The sequence below is a fragment of the Macrotis lagotis genome, chromosome 1 (genome assembly GCF_037893015.1).
Source record: "Macrotis lagotis isolate mMagLag1 chromosome 1, bilby.v1.9.chrom.fasta, whole genome shotgun sequence".
Lineage (NCBI taxonomy): Eukaryota > Metazoa > Chordata > Mammalia > Peramelemorphia > Peramelidae > Macrotis > Macrotis lagotis.
In genome coordinates, this window is record NC_133658.1 from 346,609,854 (window position 1) to 346,629,323 (window position 19,470).

General features: G+C 38.2%; 1 protein-coding gene across 1 annotated transcript in view; it reads left to right on the forward strand.

The window, feature by feature from the left end:
• The window catches only part of TGM2 (transglutaminase 2), a 58,191-nt gene that overhangs the window by 14,381 nt on the left and 24,340 nt on the right, over positions 1-19,470 (forward strand). Inside the window, exons 3-4 of the mRNA XM_074211909.1 lie at positions 6,668-6,910; positions 8,706-8,824. Of these exons, the coding sequence (XP_074068010.1) occupies positions 6,668-6,910; positions 8,706-8,824 (362 nt within the window). The remainder of the gene's footprint in view (positions 1-6,667; positions 6,911-8,705; positions 8,825-19,470) is intronic.

A 19,470-nucleotide genomic window follows, 5' to 3' on the forward strand; every position in this document is an offset into this window, starting at 1 on the left:
AAGCCAAGCCTCCCTGGTCCTGCCTACACCCACTCCACTGAGGGTGTTTTAGAATTAACCTATACTCCTGTCCTGGGACAGAAAGCAGAGTATGTCAACATAGCTTGGGGCCTCTCTGTGGGCGGTTCATTTTCATCCCCTTTCACCCCTCTCAACTCAACTCTTTGAAAAGGGAAGAATTCAGAACTGATCCTCCCAAGATTAAAGAGAGGGTAAAAAAAGTAGATTCCCCCCCTTTTTCCTCTCTTAAGGGTTTCTTAGACCCTGAATACCATATAGCCTGGTGACAATTATAGACATTAGTGATGAAAGCACTGCCAATCTGAGACCTGAAAAAGAAAACTAAAAAAAGTTGAAATGTGGGATTTGTAGAAATGAAGAATTATGAATGTGAAGCAACTCATTTTGTCAAATTCAGACTGGCCCTCTGGGAAGGGGAAAGGGCAGAGAGTTAAACTTAGAAATAAAGACAATATAAAAACTCAAGATAATCAGTAAAAAAAAAATGTTTTGATAAAGCTGGGCCTGGAACCTCAAATCACCATCACTTTGCATAGAACTCTCTTTCCTTTGCCATGATATCCCCATTATGGTGGCATTTTAAGTAGTATATTACCACAGATGGTGTGTGGGCCTTCCTGCTGTCCCTCTTATCACTTCCCAGAGGTCACCAACTAGTATGTCTCCTGATACTTTGACACCAATATAATGTCCTTGCCAAAATCCCCAAGGAAATGGGGAAAGTCTGAGTCATGAATAAGGTATGAGAACAGGCAACAATTGTAATAAATAAGCCTTATTTGCTTGGTTGAAGTAAAACATTTATTTATGTTTGTATGTATGTATGTATATGTGTGTGTGTGAATGTGTGTGTATATGTTTATTTTAAACTCTTCCAAGACCCAACTTTCTCTCCTGAGGAAGGTTCCCTCAACTATAATGATGGGCACTTTTCATTTAAAGGAACTTTGCCACATTAGACACCCTGTGCCCACTCTCCCTAGCCCTGCCCAGATGGCCCTATACCAAAAATAAACATGAACTCACAGGAGTGATGCAGGCTTTCTCTGGATTTTGTCTGGGTGCCAGGGGACTGAAAGGAAGCAGCTGGCAAGAGATTTATAGAGAGGCCTTTAAATGAACACTTGGAGAGTCACCAATCCATACTTTCCCCCTTTACAATTCTCCCTAGGGCTGACCCCATTTAGACCTAATATAAGAGACCAGAGTCCCATTTATGAGAAATATGTTCCACAGAATGGCAGAGATTCCACTGGGTCAGACATGGCCTTCAGTTTCCTAATCTATAGAATAAGAGGCTTGATCTAGCCCTAGATGATCTTAAAGGGTCACTTCTAGCTCTAACAAAAAATCCCACATGCAAAAATCATTAAGATTTCAAAATCACTTTTCTCACTACTCTGTGAGATTGAAAGTATATATACATATATATATATATATATATATATATATATATAATGCACATTTTTAAAAAAGAGTAAACTGAGACTGAGGAAAATGAAGTAAGAAACCCTTTGGAGTAAAAATAGAGGAAAACTCATTTTTTTACCCTTTTTTTTTAATCTAAGGAGAAACAGTTCCGAATTCCTCCCTTTTCAAAAAAGCTGATTGTAGAGGCATGGGGGTGGGATGAAAATGAATCATCCACCAAGGGATCCCAAACTCTACGGACATACTCTGCTCTCCGCCCAGGGCAGGATTATATATTGTCCAGTTTCCCCATGTTTCTCTGTCCTCATATTCATCATTTTTTCTTTGAAGAAATGTTCCATTTCATTCATATGCAACAATTTGATTGTTCCCCAATCAATAGGTACCTACTCTAGCAGGAATGTACTTCTGGTACAATCAATCAGTTGCATGTGGGCATCCTCCTGAAGGCAACTTGCCTCAGATCAAAAACTTCTCAAAGAGGAAATCTTTTATCAGTTCCCTATGTCCTTCCTGGAACTGGGTACATAGTTCTCCAGTGTCCATTGAACTCTGACTCTGTCTTGGGCCCTCTTCTCTTCTCCCTCTCTTCTATTTCACTCCTCGGTTCCCATAGATTCAATTTTGTCCCTATGTTAATTATTTTCAGATCTATTTATGTCTCTCTGCTTGATCTCCAACCCAACCTCTTATCTCTAACAGCCTTTCAGATATTCCCAACTGGATATCTGTTAAACATCCCAAACACAGCATGTCCAAACCTGAACTCATTACATTTTTCCCCTAAACTCTCCATCCTCCCAAATTCCCTTATTACTGGGAAGGGTACCATCATCCTCCCTAGATGTCTTCCAACCTCCTCTCTTCAGTCTCTCATCAGCACCACCACCACCATACACTCAGTTTACTCCATCCAGCTGCCTAAGTGATATTCCTGATCTGACCATGTCAACCCCCAGTCAGTAACCACCTGTGACTCCAGGATCAACTCCATGATCAATTGTAAAATTCTCTGTTTGGTATCCAAAATCTATTTTAACCTAGGAGCTTACCACTCCCCCTACCCCCACTTTTCAAGTCTTCTTCTACCTTATACTCTAGTCTGGCAATAACATCATTCACTGAGTATTCCACAGCTCTCCTAGTCAGCTCAAAGTAGTGTTTATAAATTAATACTGGAGTGTGCTGGTAAATGTTTAACAATCAGGCTCTCTTTTAAGTTTAATCTGCATTATCAATACTTGCTTAAGTCTAGACAATCAACAAAATAATTCAATTTCTGAAGGGTAAATGATCAGGTTGAAAATTTAAGGATTGGCTATCTATAAGAAACATACCCTTTCGGGGTCCTCATTTGTTTTTAGGACTGAAAGGGATTCTGAGATCAAAAAGTTTAAGACCGCACTGGATGTGATCCCAGAAGTTCTTTCCTAACCTTATGATTTATGTCCTATGTTCTTTTTTTTAAAAGTTCATCTTTTTTATTTTTTTAACATTCATTTATAAGCATATGTATATTTTTAAGTTACAAAATTTCCTTATACCCTCCCTTCCCATCCCTTCCCCTCAGCAGCACAGCAAATAGGTTAATATTGTATATACATATTTTTGATAAACATGTTTACTATGTTCTAAGGTCCCTTTCAGCTCTGATGCTCAGTGATTTGTCTTTTATGAATTGAAGATTTTGTAGCCTGTTTTTAAATGCTGCTACCAAGTGGAAGGAGTAGCACCTTAAGCTTTCACTGTCTGACACATTCACTACAAAAATAATAATAATAATATTTGATATTTATCTAAAGTTTTAAGGGTTACATAGAACTTTATATCCCTTATTTCCTTTAATCCTCCCAGAAACACTCCAAGGTGGGTGAGACAAGTATTTAAAACCCCAAAGCTTCATAGAAAATGTCAGTTCATATTGGTTGAAGTTAAATTCATCTGCAGAATAAGAGTGAATGACTGTGTTTAGGGCCTTTCCTGGATTTGGCTGAGGGGAAAGAGGAGGAGGAAACAGTGGGAGAGGGGAGGAAACCTCCACCTGGCAGGAGACAAACTTTAAGTCATAAGGGTGGGGATGGGAAGTAGGGACGAAAGAAGGGAAGGGAAAAGGAGACAAAAAAATTTGGAAAGGGGCATGAGAGAAAAAGCACAAACCAATGCTTTGGAAAATGGATAGGAAGGCAAGGGACAGATTTATTAGGGAAAATGAGAGTCACCTGGAGGGCAATCTCAGCTTGACTTTGGGTGACGCTGCTCAGGGCTAGTGGGGATGGAGAAGGTTTTGGCCTCTCCCTTTCCCATGTAGCTAGGGCCATGACCAGTGGTGGAGCTTGGAAAGGAGCCAGTTGCAAGGCCTGGGAGAAACAAAGCAAGGATGTGTGGGGGTGGTGCACAGACTACAAGATTCAAGACAAGCTGGAGCCTAGAAACAGGAAAGTAAGAAGGATCCCAGAGACTACCTGTCCAAAGCAAAGGTTGGCAAGAAGGGGATAAAGACCACACTCAGTTTAGACAGACCAGAGTTATCATAATTACGACTCCCCTCTATGATGCTTTAGGGCAGTGACTCACAAACTTTTTTGGTTTGAGGATCCTTTTATACTTAGCACAGGGCTGATAGAGTACTGGGTCTGAAGCCTAGAAGACTTGGGTTCAAATACAACCACCTCAGACCCTGGGCAAATTACTTACCCTCTGCTTGCCTCAGTTTTCTCATCTGTAAAATGGGAATCATAATAGCACCCACCCAAATTGTGAGGATCAAATGAGATAATGTAAAGCACTTAGCACAGTTGTATTCAACTCTTCATGATCCCATTTGGGGTTTTCTTGGCAAAGTACTGGAGTGGTTTTGCCATTTCCTTCTCTAGATCATTTTACAATTGAGGAAACTCTGGGACAGAGGGTTAAGTGATTTGACCATAGTCACAAAGCAAGAAGTATCTGAGGCTAGATTTGAAGTCACCAAGATGAGACTTCCTGACTCCAGAAAGCACACTTTATACTGTGAACATATAGCAGGCACTCTAAAAATATTAGCCATGCTATTATTATTACTATTATTATACATTAAAAACAATTGAGGGATCTCTAAAGAATTTTTGTTTCTGTGGCTATTGCTGTTGATATATACCACATTAGAAATTTAAAATATCTTAGTTTATAATGAAAATAGTTTTGATCTCACAGACGCCCTGAAAGGGTCTCATAGATTTCCAGATCTCCTTGGACCACAATTTTAAAAAGTGCTACTTTAAAATTTGCCAAAAGAAAAAAGATTTCCTCACAAGAAGCCAGTGAGGTAGGTAATAATCAAATAATTAATCAAGATTTATTAAGCACTTTCTATGTGGTAATGGAAACAAAGTCCCTACCCTTAAGGAGCTTACAGTTTAATGAGGGAAACAACACGTTAACCAATACACATAAATCTAGCTACAGGCAAGATAAATAGGAAATCATTAACAAAGTGAAGGCACTGGCATTGGGGGAGGTTGAGGAAGGCTCCTTGTTGAAGCTGGGATTTTAGTTAGAACTTAAAGGAAGTCAGGGAGGTCAGTATTCAGAGTGTAGGAGGGACAGACCAGTCAGCCAGAAGAATGCCAAGAGCCAAGAGATGGAATGTCTTGAACATGGAACAACCAGGAGTAATAATAACATCTGATATTTCTTTAACACTATCTATATGTGTCTATATCTAATCTATATATTTATAACCATGTATATCTATAATCTAATAAATATCTGTTTATATCTATGTCAAGTCTATATCTATAGGCAGTAAAAGTAGCACAGTAGAAAGAATGCCTGACCTGGATTCAGGAAGATTTATCTTCATGACTTCAAACCCTTACTCTTTAGACTCTTACTAGCTTTGTGACGTCAGGCAAGTCACTTAATTTTGTTTATCTTAGTTCCTCATCTGCAAAATGAGCTGAAGAAGGAAATGGTAAACTACTCTAGTATCTTTGCCAGGAAAACCCCAAATGGGGTCATGAAGAGTCAGACATGACTCAAATGCTTCAACAAAGACAAAAACAACAGTCTATATCTATATACATCTATCTCTATATTTCCTCATTGAGCCCTATGAAAGAAATCATTTTTGAAGGGAAAGTTGTCTGAGTCTGGGTCTGTAATTTCATCAGTGGGGGGGCAGGATTTTCTGATATTTACATTTTCTCCTCTTAAAACAGATTCACCATTTGTCTAGTTTAACCTATAAACTTAAAAAAGTTTTATAAGTTTGTCTTGAAGAATTTTTTGGAACACTGAGGGGGACTTATCCAAGATCACACAGCTAATTTGTGCCAGAGGCAGGACAGAGTAACCATTTCATCACACTTTCTCTCTTTTGATTAATATAGGATCTGCGTCCTCAGAAGGAATGACTTTTGAGGCAGGAGTTCTATAAAATCAGCTCAGAGACACCAACAGAGAACTCTTGAGCCCTCAAAAACTTTGTTATTAATTTTTTAATTTTTTGATAAATTGCTTTATAAAAACCTTTGTAACCATTTTTGCTTGAGATTATTTTTTTTACTGAAAGGATTGATAAGAACCCTCAAATTCTACATAACCCTTATAGCGCTTAGTATTAGATCTGATCATGATCAGATCAACCTAGAGCTCTTTTTAGGTCTTTACTAGAGTACATGTATGGGAGGAGGACTCCTCTGAGAAGGAGTACATAAATATCTTAAATGGGAGTCCATTAATTCACTTCCCAATGGAATTCTCCCTTATAACCAAGAGAAGCAACTAAGTAAAACAAATGGACCAGCTGCCATGTCTGACACTGTGTGTAGTATTCTGTATCCATAGCCCTCTACCTCTCTGTTGAAAGGAGAGAAGTAGGTTTCACCCTCAGGCTTCTGAAATTATGACCATTCATTTTGATCTGAATTCTGATGTCTAGAGATCTGAATTCTGATGTCTAGTGTTTCTTTCCTTCATATTAGCAGGGTCATTGAGTATATTATTTTCTTGGTTCTGCTTTCTTTATTCTATTCTTTATTCTTTAGTTCATACAAGACTTGTTCTATCATTCTACTCTGGAAATTGTATCAGGCCACAGGTATCCTTGTTCCCCCACACACACCTGGAGCAGAACAACCAAGGTGGTATCCCCTTAACTCAGAGAATCTGGGCAAGATGGAAGAGTAAGCACAGTCAAGGAGTAATAACTCACCAGAGGCGTTTTGCTTTGCAGGACCCCATCCAAATGAAGCTGAGGGAACCAAGGCCAAATTTGCCCTCACTGACTCTCTTCAAGAGGGGACCTGGACAGCTTCTGTGGTTGGTCAAGAAGACAACAAGCTGAGCCTGACCATCTCTCCCCCAGCCTCTGCTCCTGTTGGCTTCTACAAACTCTCAATGGAGACTTTCACAGGATCCCATAATAAAACTTCATCCATCACCAGTTTTGTACTCCTCTTCAATCCATGGTGCCAAGGTAAGAATGACAATAATAATAGTAGGAGAAAGATAACTACTCACATTTCTGTAATGCTCTCAGAATCACAAAGCACTTCGCTCACAATAATTTGATGAGTTAGGTAATACATGTTTTATTCTTATCCCCATTTTATAGATGAAGGAACTAAGACTCATTTGTTCATACAAATATTAAGTTATAGATCTAGAATTCAAACCCAGATCTCTTGAAACTAAATCCAAGATGGGACTTGGTCCATGTTGGGACCAAGCTCAGGCAAAGGCATCTCTCTCTCTCTCTGTGCCTCAGGTTTGGGGGAGGGTTGGGAAGAGGCTGGCTTAAGATCTGTTGACAGGTTCCATGGTCAGATATTACTAATAATAGATGCCTTCTGAGAATTTGGTGCTTTATTTGTCCAAAAGCACTTTCTCATCTAATTTCTCGTGGGTCCTGTCTACAAAGCTTCAAGAGATAAGGGTTATTATTAACATTTTATAGATTGGTAAATTGAAGCCCAGAGAAGGGAAAAGGTCACTCAATGAGTTTCAGAACTGAGACTCATATATGCTGACTCCTAAGCCAGGGTTCTACTCTTCTCAATAGGGGTATGTGAGGAGTAAAAAGTGAAATCCTAAAACCTTGATTCAAAAGCTAAAAATAGCACTCTTTTGCTGTACACTTCCATTCTTCCTTTGCTGTGTGCCCCCAAGTCCCACAGTTGATCTTAAATATAGTGCTTATGATGATGGCAGAGGTCTTAGAAATGTTAGGAGGATGCTGTAGTGAGTAATAATAATAAATATAGTAACAACAATAAGTAGTTTTTATATGACCCAGGAACAGTGTTAAATGCTTTACAAATACTATCTTATTTGAGCCTCACAACAACTGTGGAAGGTAGATGCTATTATTTCCATTTTAAAGTTGAGAAAACTGAGGCAAAGGTTAATGCTCAATTCACACAGCTAATAAGTATTTCAGGCTGGATTTGGACTCAGGTATGACTTGAGGCCAGAGCTCTAACCATAGGGCCACCAAAAATCTACTAGAGCTTGTGGCCTGGGGAAGTGGACTGTAACCATACTACTCTAGCTTAGAAATCACAGATTATTAAAAGAAGAAGAAACCTTAGTGATTGTCCTCCAACTCCTTCATTTTGCAAATGAAAACTGAAGAAATATGGTGACTTTCCCAGGGTCACACAGCTAGTATCAGATCTTTTATCCCTTCTCATCTGTTGAATTGATCCCAGAATACCTAAATTTTTGTTCCTCCTTGGACGAACTTTTTTCTAGTATCATGGGATACTCTATCTTTCTGAGTCAGAGGGAAAGGGAAATACTTTCTTCTCAGCAGCCCTATTAAATAAGTATGTTATTCTTATTTTACAGAGGAAGAAACTGAGGCACAGAGTAGTTAATTTAATTGTTCAGAATAACACAGCTTTTAAATGACAGTCAGCATTAGAATTCAGGTCCAGAACATTTTTTTTACCATACCACCACACAACCTCTCTCTAAAGTGCCTCCAGCTATCATGTGTTACATCTGTATGGATTTTTTGTTTGACCAAACCTAATTTCAACTCCCCCAAGACCTTATAGGTTCAGGGAGTACTGAGAGGATCAATGACTTGCCTAGGGTCACACAGCTAGTACCTAGCAGAAGACAGAACCTCCTGACTCCAAGACTATGTGATTATTAATATCAAGCTCACTTTTCTGATTCAACAGTGATACATCTTAGATACTAGCCATCATGGGTTAAACTATGTAAGTCTTAGACCATGCCTTACTGTTTGCTTTCCTCTTCAGCGGATTCGGTCTATATGGAAAAAGATGACTGTCGGAGGGAATATGTCCTGAATCAGAATGGCATCATCTATCAGGGGTCCTATAAATGCATCAATATGATACCATGGAACTTTGGACAGGTGGGTGTCTCCCTGCCCTGCCCATTCCCCCTTCTCCCCACCTTCTACCCCTAGTTTCCAGGAAACAGACACTACTCTGACCATCCTCTGCCTACCGCACTCAGTGAAGGTGTTCAAATCAAAAAGGTGCTCAACCCTCAATTGACTATGTTGTGGAGGAAGCAAAGATGGCCCTGTCCTCTGGAAGCCTTCAGACTAACTGGGAAAAGCAAATTCATATATACATGAAATAACCTAAAGATGATTGAGTTCCAAGTCATGTGTTCTCAGCCCAGAAGGCAATAGAAGATGGTGCCTTGAGAAGGTCAGTGGAGGTTGAAACAGTCAGAAGACAAATTGCCCAGGAAAAAATGGGGAAGTGAAAAAGGAGACCTGTGCCTGCCACGAATTTCTATAAAATCTCATATTCTATGGTACTTTCAGGTCTCTCAATTGCTTCCCACATAAATTGTTCCATACAGTAGGTGATAGAAATATTATTATCCCCATTTCACCTGTAAAAATAACTGAGGCTGAGGTAAGCTTTTCTTACCCCAAAGAGCAGCTTGGGGGGGGGGGGCAAAAAGCAACAAGAGACTAACAATTAATATAAATGTTAAAGGAAGGATGTGAAACCAGGTCTACTGCCACCAGGACTCTTTCCAACCACAATTCAAAGTTCTATGATTTTATTAATATAGCTATTCCCTCATATCCCCTCTATCTTTTCAGAACATTTTAATGGGTTGCCATTACCCCAAATCCTCACCAACTGGTAATTATCCTTCTGGGCATGAGCTTTTCCACACTTTGCTAGACTGGTTTCCAGGCAATAGGCACAGAGTACATCTCTAGGCCCATACAAAGATCTTTTTAGGCATAGTAGAGCCTATCTAGGTTTGTATCCTGCTGGCAAAGCCTTTGAGAACTGAGGTCACTGCAGTGCCAAGAAGCCTTTAGTGAAGGACTTTATACATAATGAGTAATTAATAAATGGTAAAGGAATGAAATATATACATTCCAAACTAGACTAGATGACCTCTGAGGTCTTCTAGGTTTAGGATGCTATAATCAGTAGATTAAAAAAAGTCATTGTTAATCCCTATTTTTCAGATGAGGAAACTGAAATCTAGAAAAGCAAAGTGAACTGCCAGGGACATGTGTCCAGCTATGAGTTGTTCCCATAATAGGGATAGATTTGTATTGGAAACATCCACCTTTCTCATGGAATGACTCTATAAAACAGAATTAGCAAGTGAATGGATGAACCTATTATAAGACCATTGGGTATTAGCAACCAGGATTTTTTTTAAGCCTTTTTAGAGGCAGAGTAGATTGGCATGGGTGTGGTTCTCATCAATACCCTTAACTAATCCTCAGTTCCTAGAAATAACAAACAAGACTCATAAAATCTATCCCTTGGTACCCCACTACTCTAGAGTCAGGAGTTGGTGAATCTTTTAATAACAGTTCACAGTTGGCAAAATTCCTTTCTCACAAGCCTGATAAAGCACTAAGTAGTGTCAAAGCATTCATATTATTACGGAGTAGTAATTGAGACTTAAAGAGAAGTGGCTTGTCCAAGCTCAGTAATAAACTAACTTCTTAGCTCCAGTGATTTTTTGCTCTATATAACCTTTAAAAAATTTTATTTTAGTAATTTTTAAAATTTTAAACATGAAAAATTAGAAAAAATGCTATTTATATAACAGACCATAAGAGAGGATCCAATATAAACCAATATATTTCCATTTCAAGAAAATCTATATAATAAATATTATACATTGTTTTTGAAGCAGTTCAGCTTTTCTTTGCATCATTGTTGGTTTTATTTTGTTCTCTGTTGTGCACTTTTTACTTCATTTTTTCCCCTCCCTTCATCTGCACTCACCCTAAAGTAAGTTATAATTAAGCATGGACATATATGCATATACATAGTTATCTATAAACATATTATATATATATATAATATATATATGCACATGTGTATGCTCAAGCATATATTTATGCTTATTTCTTTCTATCATCTGTTTCTCTGAAAGTGGATAGCATCATCCTTCAAAAGTCCAAGTCTTTCCATGTTTTTCTAAATCAACTGCTCATCATTTCTCATACCCCAAAAAATATTTCAACCCAATCACATCCTGAGAGATTGTCTATGAAAGTTTTTCCTCCAACTTTCTGCCTCTTTCTGTGCTTGGCTACATAGGGATATTTATTGAAGAAAATTTTATTTTAAAATAATAGAAATTATTCATTTTACAATTCAATAATGCTTTAACCTTATAATATAGTTTAAGGTCTAATACTGCTGGATCTATTTCCTTTACATTTTTCTCCTGGTTTCTTTGAAGTTCCTGACCTCTTGTTCTCCCAAAATAAACTTTTTATTATTTTTTATAACTCAGTAAAATAGCTTTTTAGTAATTTAATTGGATGACATTGAATAGTTAGGTATGTCTTTTTAAAATATTTTATTGGTTTTACCTATCTATAAACAATAAATATTACTTCAATTATTTCTGAGTTTATTGTATAAAAAGTGTTTTAAGTTTATGTTCATATAGTTCCTATGTCTGTTTTGGCAGGCATATGCTCAAATATTTTATACTATCTAGCTACTTTAAATGGTCAAAAACAATATTGAACAATATTGCTGACACATCGTAGTTTCTCAATTTTTTTACTTTTGACTAAATCTATTTTAACTTTAATTTTGAGACCATGATAATTGTCCCTGCTTTTTTTACATACTAAATTTTATTCCTGCCCTTAATTTTCTGCGTGTATCTCTCATATTCATGTTTCCTGAAAGCAATATAGAGCTAAATTCATTCCATTCACATTCTAAGCTACAATTTCTTGTTGTGTATTTTCCTCCTTCATATTTTTCCTCATTAGCCTTCTAAGCTTCTCTGCTTTACTTCTACACACTATGTCCTCCTATTCCTTTATCTTAAGAAAACTGCCCTTATCCTTTCACCCTATTCCCTTCACCTTTTATTTCTTTCTGAATTCAGAAGACTTTTATATACATATATATATATATATATATATATATATGTATGTATATATATGTATATATATATATGTTGTTCCCTCTTAATTTTTCCTTTAATGACTCATTGGATGAGATAATTGCTCCTTTTTCTCTCTCCCTATGCAGTTTTATTTTTTAGAATCACCCCCATCATTCTCAGTTCAGTTCATGATATTCTTTCAAATTATGGAAATAATGATGACAAGCATAGGAATACCACTAATATTTTTATATATACAAAGAAAACAATTTGAGCTTAATGAGTCCCTTATAATAGGTCTTTAATGTTTGCCTTATATTTCTCTTATATACGTCAAACTTTAATTTCTGGAGGTTTTATTATAAAAGTCTTTGAGTTCGTTAAATGTTCATTTTTTTTTGACTCAGGATTATACTTAATTTAGCTGGGTAAATTACTCTTGGACATAATCCCAGAGCTTTTACTCTGTGGAATATAGTATTCTATGACCTACTGTCCTTCAATGTAGTAGCCACTAGACTTTATGTAATCCTTATTGTAGATCCTTATATTTAAATTTGTTTTTCTTGTTGCTTCCAAAATTTTATCCTTAACCTTTAAAATTGGTTATTATATTCTTGTAAATTTTCCTCCTGGGATGTCTTTCAGATAGTGATTGGTGGATCTTTTCTATTTTTACTTTGCCTTTTTCTTCTAGAACTTAAGGGCAATTGTCCTTGAAAATTTTTGTAATATTATACTAAGATTCTTTTTTAAATCATAACTTTCAGGTAGTTTTAATATTTTTATATTATTTCATCCTGATGTTCTCCAAATTAGTCATTTTTGTGATGAGATGTTATACTTTCTTCTCTAATTTTCTATTCTTTTGATTTTGTTTTATTGATTTCTTGGTATATTAGAATGTCATTAGCTTCCGCTTGCCCAATCTTCTTTATTTGATTTTTAAATTCCATTTTAAGTTCTTCCAAAAACTCTTTTTGTGCTTGGGACCATATGATGTTTCTCATTGAAAAAGGAGTGACTTTTTAAGCTCCATTATCTTCCTCTGAATATGAATGAACCCAGCTCTTCTCTATCCCCATAGTAAGTCTCTAAGGTTGGGTTCTTTCACCTTTGCTTACTCATTTTTATTTATTCATTTTTAAAATTTTTGCTTTTTAGTAGCTATTAGTGTGATCAAGTTCTAATTCTGAGGTATGGGGAATGATGCTCATAGCCTCAGATCTTTCTTACTGTTATTTTCTGAGGTGTGTCTCAGGACCCTATCTTGGGCTTTCCTCTCCACTCCTAAGCCAAGGCTAGAGCCCCCACCCACAGTGTTCTACAAGTGATCTTGCTCCCTGTGACTAATAGTGGCTGCAAACTACAGCTGTCCTCTCTACACCAGAACTGAAGCCAGCAACTCTACTCTCCTGCAGATGTTCACAGCCAACAGGCTGTGACTGCAGGAAGGAGCAGGCCCCTGTTGGCTGAGACCCTCAACAGCGGAAGGTCCTGTAATTATTTCCTTCTCAACAAGCAGACCCCCAAACTGTCTTAAAGATGAAACTTTCTAAGGCTGATGCTGCCTCTCAACCAAGTTACCCCCAGGACTTGTTTGTTGATTCTGCATAGTTGGAGGGGAGGTTTGTACTTCATGAAGGTTGCTTCTCCATCTCTGGAGGTCAGGTCTTTCCTGGGGTCTTCTCAGATGGTATTAGAAGCACAACTCCTTTAACCTGAGTTTATTTCTGCTGCTCTGAGGCCAGGTTCTGCTTTTTTTGTGAGGAGGAAATTTGGAGCCAAAAGTTTTCTAACCTATCCCACCATCTTTCCAGAATATTCTCCTTTCTGTTACTTCTCTAGGTTCCTTGTTCAGTTTTTTCCCTTTCATAGCTAAAATTCTCATTTCTTCCTCTGGCCTTTAGACATCAGTAAAACAAATATTTTTAATCTCTATTTTGAAAATGAGGACTACAAGATCCAGAGAGGGGAGGAGTCTCCCAAGGTCACACAAAGAGTGAAAGCAAAGCCAAGACTCAAAGCCAAATCTCCTGACTCTGGTCAACAGCTGAAATATATTCTTCCATATGTGGTGCTAAAAGAAGTGAAGGAAAAGGGCTTTTAAGGAATTGCAGAAATCATGGGTCTTAATAAAGACCATGTGACCTTATATGATTAATTAACCCTTCTGAGCCTCAAGAAACCCTTGGAAGCAGAGCAGTCAAGAGGTATAAACAAGTGAGCCACTTCTACAAAGAGGCAAGAGAGCTAATATAGCTGAATGCTAAGGGTGAGATGAATAGGAGGAGCTCCAGAACCTTAACTGAACCATCCTGCCAGGGAACCACCCAGTCAGATAAAATACACCCAATATAATACAAGTCCTTTAGACTTGCCAGTCAGGCAGGCAGAAAAGACTCTGTTAGATTGGAAGAAAGGAAAGATAACAGCAACATACCATCCTGCCATTCTGCCCTCTTCCCCACAGGATGATAATGTTACTGACCTACCATGGGTGGCATGTAAGGTATGAATTTTTGTTTGGACTTGGTTTTTAACAATGGAGAGAGTCTCCACTGAGCCATCTCAACAACTTTTATTTAATCCTCCTATCCCAATCCATATTGTAGCCAAAAAGCACAACTATGGTTAAGGAATGGTTCATGCAGGGGGGAAGAAGGGTCAGGACCCTGGGGCCAGGGGTAGGACCCAGTGGATGTCTAGTGCCAAAGTTTGATCTGTGGTTGGCAACAGAGCTCAGTCCATGGCCAATGTCATGTACTGATGGTGTTAGGGAAATATCCTAGCTATTAAATATTCCTCATATTCTTGACATACTTTTTGAAGGGTTGTTTTATTTTCCTTCTCTGACAGAGAATAATCTACTTGTAGGAGTTTCTTCCTGGGGTGGCCTGAACCTCATTCTGAAGATATTAGGAATTTCTTAAACCAAAGACTTTCACTGAGTCGAGGAGAGGTCCCTTAATCTATCTACAATGTAACGCAGTTAGATCAAAGGAATGATTTTCTAAGATTGTTGAGGCCAGCATATCAGGCAACAAATAGCATCAAATAAAATAAAGAAATACAGTAAAGGAAGACGACACCCCCCCCAGGTCTCAGGTTGTCAGCATTGGCAGATATCTCAGAATCCTTGGCTACCCTCCCCATGCTTCTACCCTTTTTTTTCTCTTCTTGACACTCCTATCCAGAGTTAGCCTTCTATCCACATGCCAAAAGCTTATTTCTCAGCTACCATCCCTCCCTTTTTTCATCAAAGCCATTGAATTTTGTTGAGTTTTGATCCTCCTAAAATCCTCTTTGCTCTTCCAATTAATATAGTGCAGAAGGGGGGAGAGAGGTAAATGGAGTTATAACCCAGGTACAATAGGCTATAAACAAGGAAAACTGAGAAATAAATAAATTTCCTTCTAGGCTTCCTCTGCACTTGATCCTTTGATCCATTTAATTGTCCTGGATGGGGGTAGGAAGAAAGGGAGGAAATAGGTAGTGTAAGGATTATTGTTACACAGTTAGAGATACAGATATCAAGGCCCAGAAAGTAAAACTCCAGGGTCTGATGCTAGGAGCAGGAAATAGAAATCCAGTTCTCCTAATTCCTAGATCATGGCTTTTCCCAGTGTCCCAGTATGTCAACAAATTCAACCAACTGGGAAAAAAGGCATTAACCTCCTACCTGCAACAATTTACTCTCTCACACATTCATTCATTTATTAATTATTCAATTTTAGAACATTTATCAAGAATCTGCTATATATGTAGAGGTCTGTGCTCAGTAATAAGGGAAGACACAAAGTTTCAAGAAGACAGTAATTGCATTTGAGAAAGTCTAATATGGGAATATGAAATACAGAGAAGTATAATATATAATATTTCATAAGCACCTAACAACAATGCAAAGAAATATAGATTTTGTTCACAAATTGTTTAATTTTATTGTTGTTATTGTTGGGTTTTTTTGTTTGATTGTTTTTTAAGACAACTAGAGATAAGGGATGTTTTTATCTTTGTGCCCACCCTAGTACTAGGTGATCTCTAGTCCTGGCTCTTTAGCCCCTAGAGCCTGAGGTAGGGTCTGGGAATTAACAGAAACTGAAGGATTTAAAGACTTGTACTAGCTTAACTGGGGGAAATCATTTTTACTCCCAGAGAACCTGAGGGACAAGGTAAACGACCTGAGAGGAATTTTTATGATATACATTCTCTGTATTATAGAACATAGAATGTCATCTAGAAGAATCTTCTGAACACAAAACATAGACTGTGAGAACTGGAAGGGGCATGAGAATCAGAGAATTTAGAATTAGAGGACAGGTGGGGAACCTTTGGGAGGTTTTCTTTGGGATGCTTTGTTTGGATAGTGGGAGCTCCTGATACAAAATCTCCCTGCAGACATTCAGATCATAAATATTTTACATTTTATGGTCTTAGACATTGCTGCAGAGGGGCCAAGGGTATCACAGATAATCTGAGTCCAATCCAGGACTTAAATCCAGTTCTTCCTGATTCCAAGGCTCAATATATAGCTTTCACTTAGCAGGCATCTAATTAAGAAAGTTTATTGGATTGGACTGAATGATTGGAGACTCATCTGGAGTCTCAGAGACAGAATGGAGCAAGTCCTGGGCTGATGAAGAAATGACAAAGCTATTGATGGGTAGACTGACATCGATCCTGGCCCTAGAGCTCAGAGCATGCTTTGGGCTTCCCTTCTTTTTCTACTGGGGGATGGTGCTGCTGGAACATCTTACGAACCCTAACTGGGCTCACAGAAAAAATAACAGCTCCCATTAAAGACTTAAGGTTTCCAAAGTGTTTTTGTCACCCCAGTTCGACCAAGGATCAGGGCCTCTCCTAAGGAAGCTCTGAAGACAGAATGGGATTGTGATAAGAGCCCTGTTCTGGGGTGGCAGGAGGCCTAGGTTCTTCTCTTAGCTTTACCATTTAGATACTTTGAGCAAGTCCACTGTCCTCTCAAGGCCTTTGTTTCTCTCTTAAAAAATGTTGGGGTTAAACTGGATGACCCCACCCCTGCCTCCACCAAAGTTCTTTGCAATTCTAAATCCCCTTGTTCTATGAACCCCCTCTGAGACTCAAATTCCCCAACAGTAAAAATGAAGGGGTAAGACCACTATATTCTTTTTAGCTCTGCATCCTGGGTAGGATTCTTTTGCCTTTCTCGGGCATTGTAGGTGTTGAGGCTGACCAATGGTGGCAGCTCTCTCACAACAAGGGAGGTGCATTGGCTGGTGAGGGACTGCAGAGAATGGGGAGGGGATTAGAGTCCCAGAACATTCCTCTCATTGGCTTCTATTTCGGAAAAAGAGAAGTAGCTTGAATCTTCAGTGGCCACTGTTCAGGGAACCCCCTGGTAGCCTGTGGTCATTAATATTCATAGAGTGATAGCAGGAGGTTTATAAATATTTATAAGTTGGTTCTGCTTCTGTTCATTAGATTAAGCCATAAAAAATTGCCATAAATCTCTATGAATAAGTTGAGACCTAAGAGTAGCCAGGGGAGGAGAACAGGAACAGATAAATATCAAAAGATTAGAAGCTTCAGTTGTTTTTTTTTCTAATTTTAACTAGATAGGAAAATTTCTATTGATAAATGTTTATTGTTTAGTTTTTTTTTCAGTCATGTCTGACTCTTTGGGACCCTATTTGGGTTTGTTTGTTTGGGTTTTTTTGTTTTGGGGTTTTTTTTTGATAAAGATATTGGAGTGGATTGCCATTTCCTTCTCCAGCACATTTTACAAATAGGAAACTGAGGCAAACAAGATTCATCGACTTGACTAGGCTCACATACCTAGTATCTGAAGCTAATTTGAACTCAGGAAGATGAGCTTTCAGACTCCAGACCCAGTGCTTCATCTTCTATGCCAACTAGCTACCCCCCAAGTTAGGAGTCAGGAAACTCTGTTTCTGGTCCCAGCTCTATCATGGTTTTGCTATAGAATCTCTCCCTTCCTGGGTCTGTTTTCTTATTTCTTAAAAGAAAAAGATGGAATAGGGGTTTCTAAGGTTCCCACATTCTTTGATTCCATGATCTCGTCCAACTCTCCTAGTCTGTAATCTACATGAAGGCAGGAATTTGTGTCTTCTCTCAGCATGGATCACAGATTCTCTGAGCCCAGTAGGCACTTATTTTTTGACTCATTAACTCCAGATTTTATAAATGAAAAAGTTAAGGCCAGAGAAATAATCTGTCCAAGTTGACTCAATAAGTTAGAGTTTAGTCATTCCATGAGCATTTGAACACCACTTGCCTAACATTATCTACTAAACACTGGGGAATGAAGGTAGTCAGGGCATAAAAAGACTCTGAAGAATTTAGGCTGATTTTGTTCTTTTTTTGGCAAGGCAATGTGGTTAAGTGACTTGCCCAAGATCACACAGCTAGGTAATTATTGTCTGAGATCAGATATGAATTCAGGTCCACCTGAATCTAGGGTTAGTATTCTATCCACTGTGTCACCTAGCTGCTCCTCCACCTAGCTGCCCCAAGAATCCAATTTTGTTAAGCTGACAAAGCTTTATGCATATGATATATTTAGAAAGCAATATTAGCCATCATAAAATTGAGACAACTTATACATACAGAAAAATAGAAGGGACTATAAGACGAATACTATGAGAAATGTTTGTCAGGTACAATCAGGTCCTGAATTATGTGACTGATGAATCCTCAGAAGAGATCACATATATCTGGATTCACACTATTCTAAGTTAACAATTATATAAAATATGGTAATTGACTCCACCCCAATGGAAATTTAAGAGTACAAATTTGAATAATGCAACCACTTCAGGAGATCCATTATTCACATTAATTAGGATCTAGCTATGTTGGAAAGGCCTTTCTGGGGAAGACTTGTTCTTAGCCTGGGACAACAGAATGAGGAACAAATGTTAGAGAGTATAAAGAGGCAGATTTTGACTCAGTAAGAGTAAAAACTTCAAGGTGGCTAGGTGGTGCAGTAGATAGAACACCAGCCCTGGAGTCAAGAGGACCTGAGTTCAAATCCAAGCTCAGACACTTAATAATTACCTAGCTGTGTGGCCTTGGGCAAGCCACTTAACCCCATTGCCTTACCAAAAAAAAAAATTCTCAAAAGTAAAAACTTCCAAACAATTAGAACTATTCCAAAGTAAAATATGCTGCTTTGGGAGGAAGTGAGTTCCATCACCAGAGGTTTTTCAATAGAATGGGAAGTATTTTACCATTTTATTACTTCATATGTGGGCTGAATTAAATCCCCTCTGAGGGATCTGCCCTCTCCAGCTATAAGTCTATGTTTCTAAAAAGTAAATTATATGGTACATCAGTTTTGTGCTAGGCCAACTCAGGACATTAGATCCAGGTCAAGAGATCCAGGAAAGTTAGCACAGCTAACTTGAAGAAAGTATAGAAGTAGGGTCAACAGAGAGGAGGGATGGGGAGCATGGAAAAAATCAGAAGCAAAATTGTGTGTGTGTGTGTGTGTGTGTGTGTGTGTGTGTGTGTGTGTGTTTAGGTGGAATAATGCATGAAGTGCATGATGACCATGAAATATAATTGCATCCACATCCCTTGTGGGCAGAACTAAATAGTGAATTATCCTTTTCCCCAAGACATTACTTTAGGTAAGACACAGGGCAC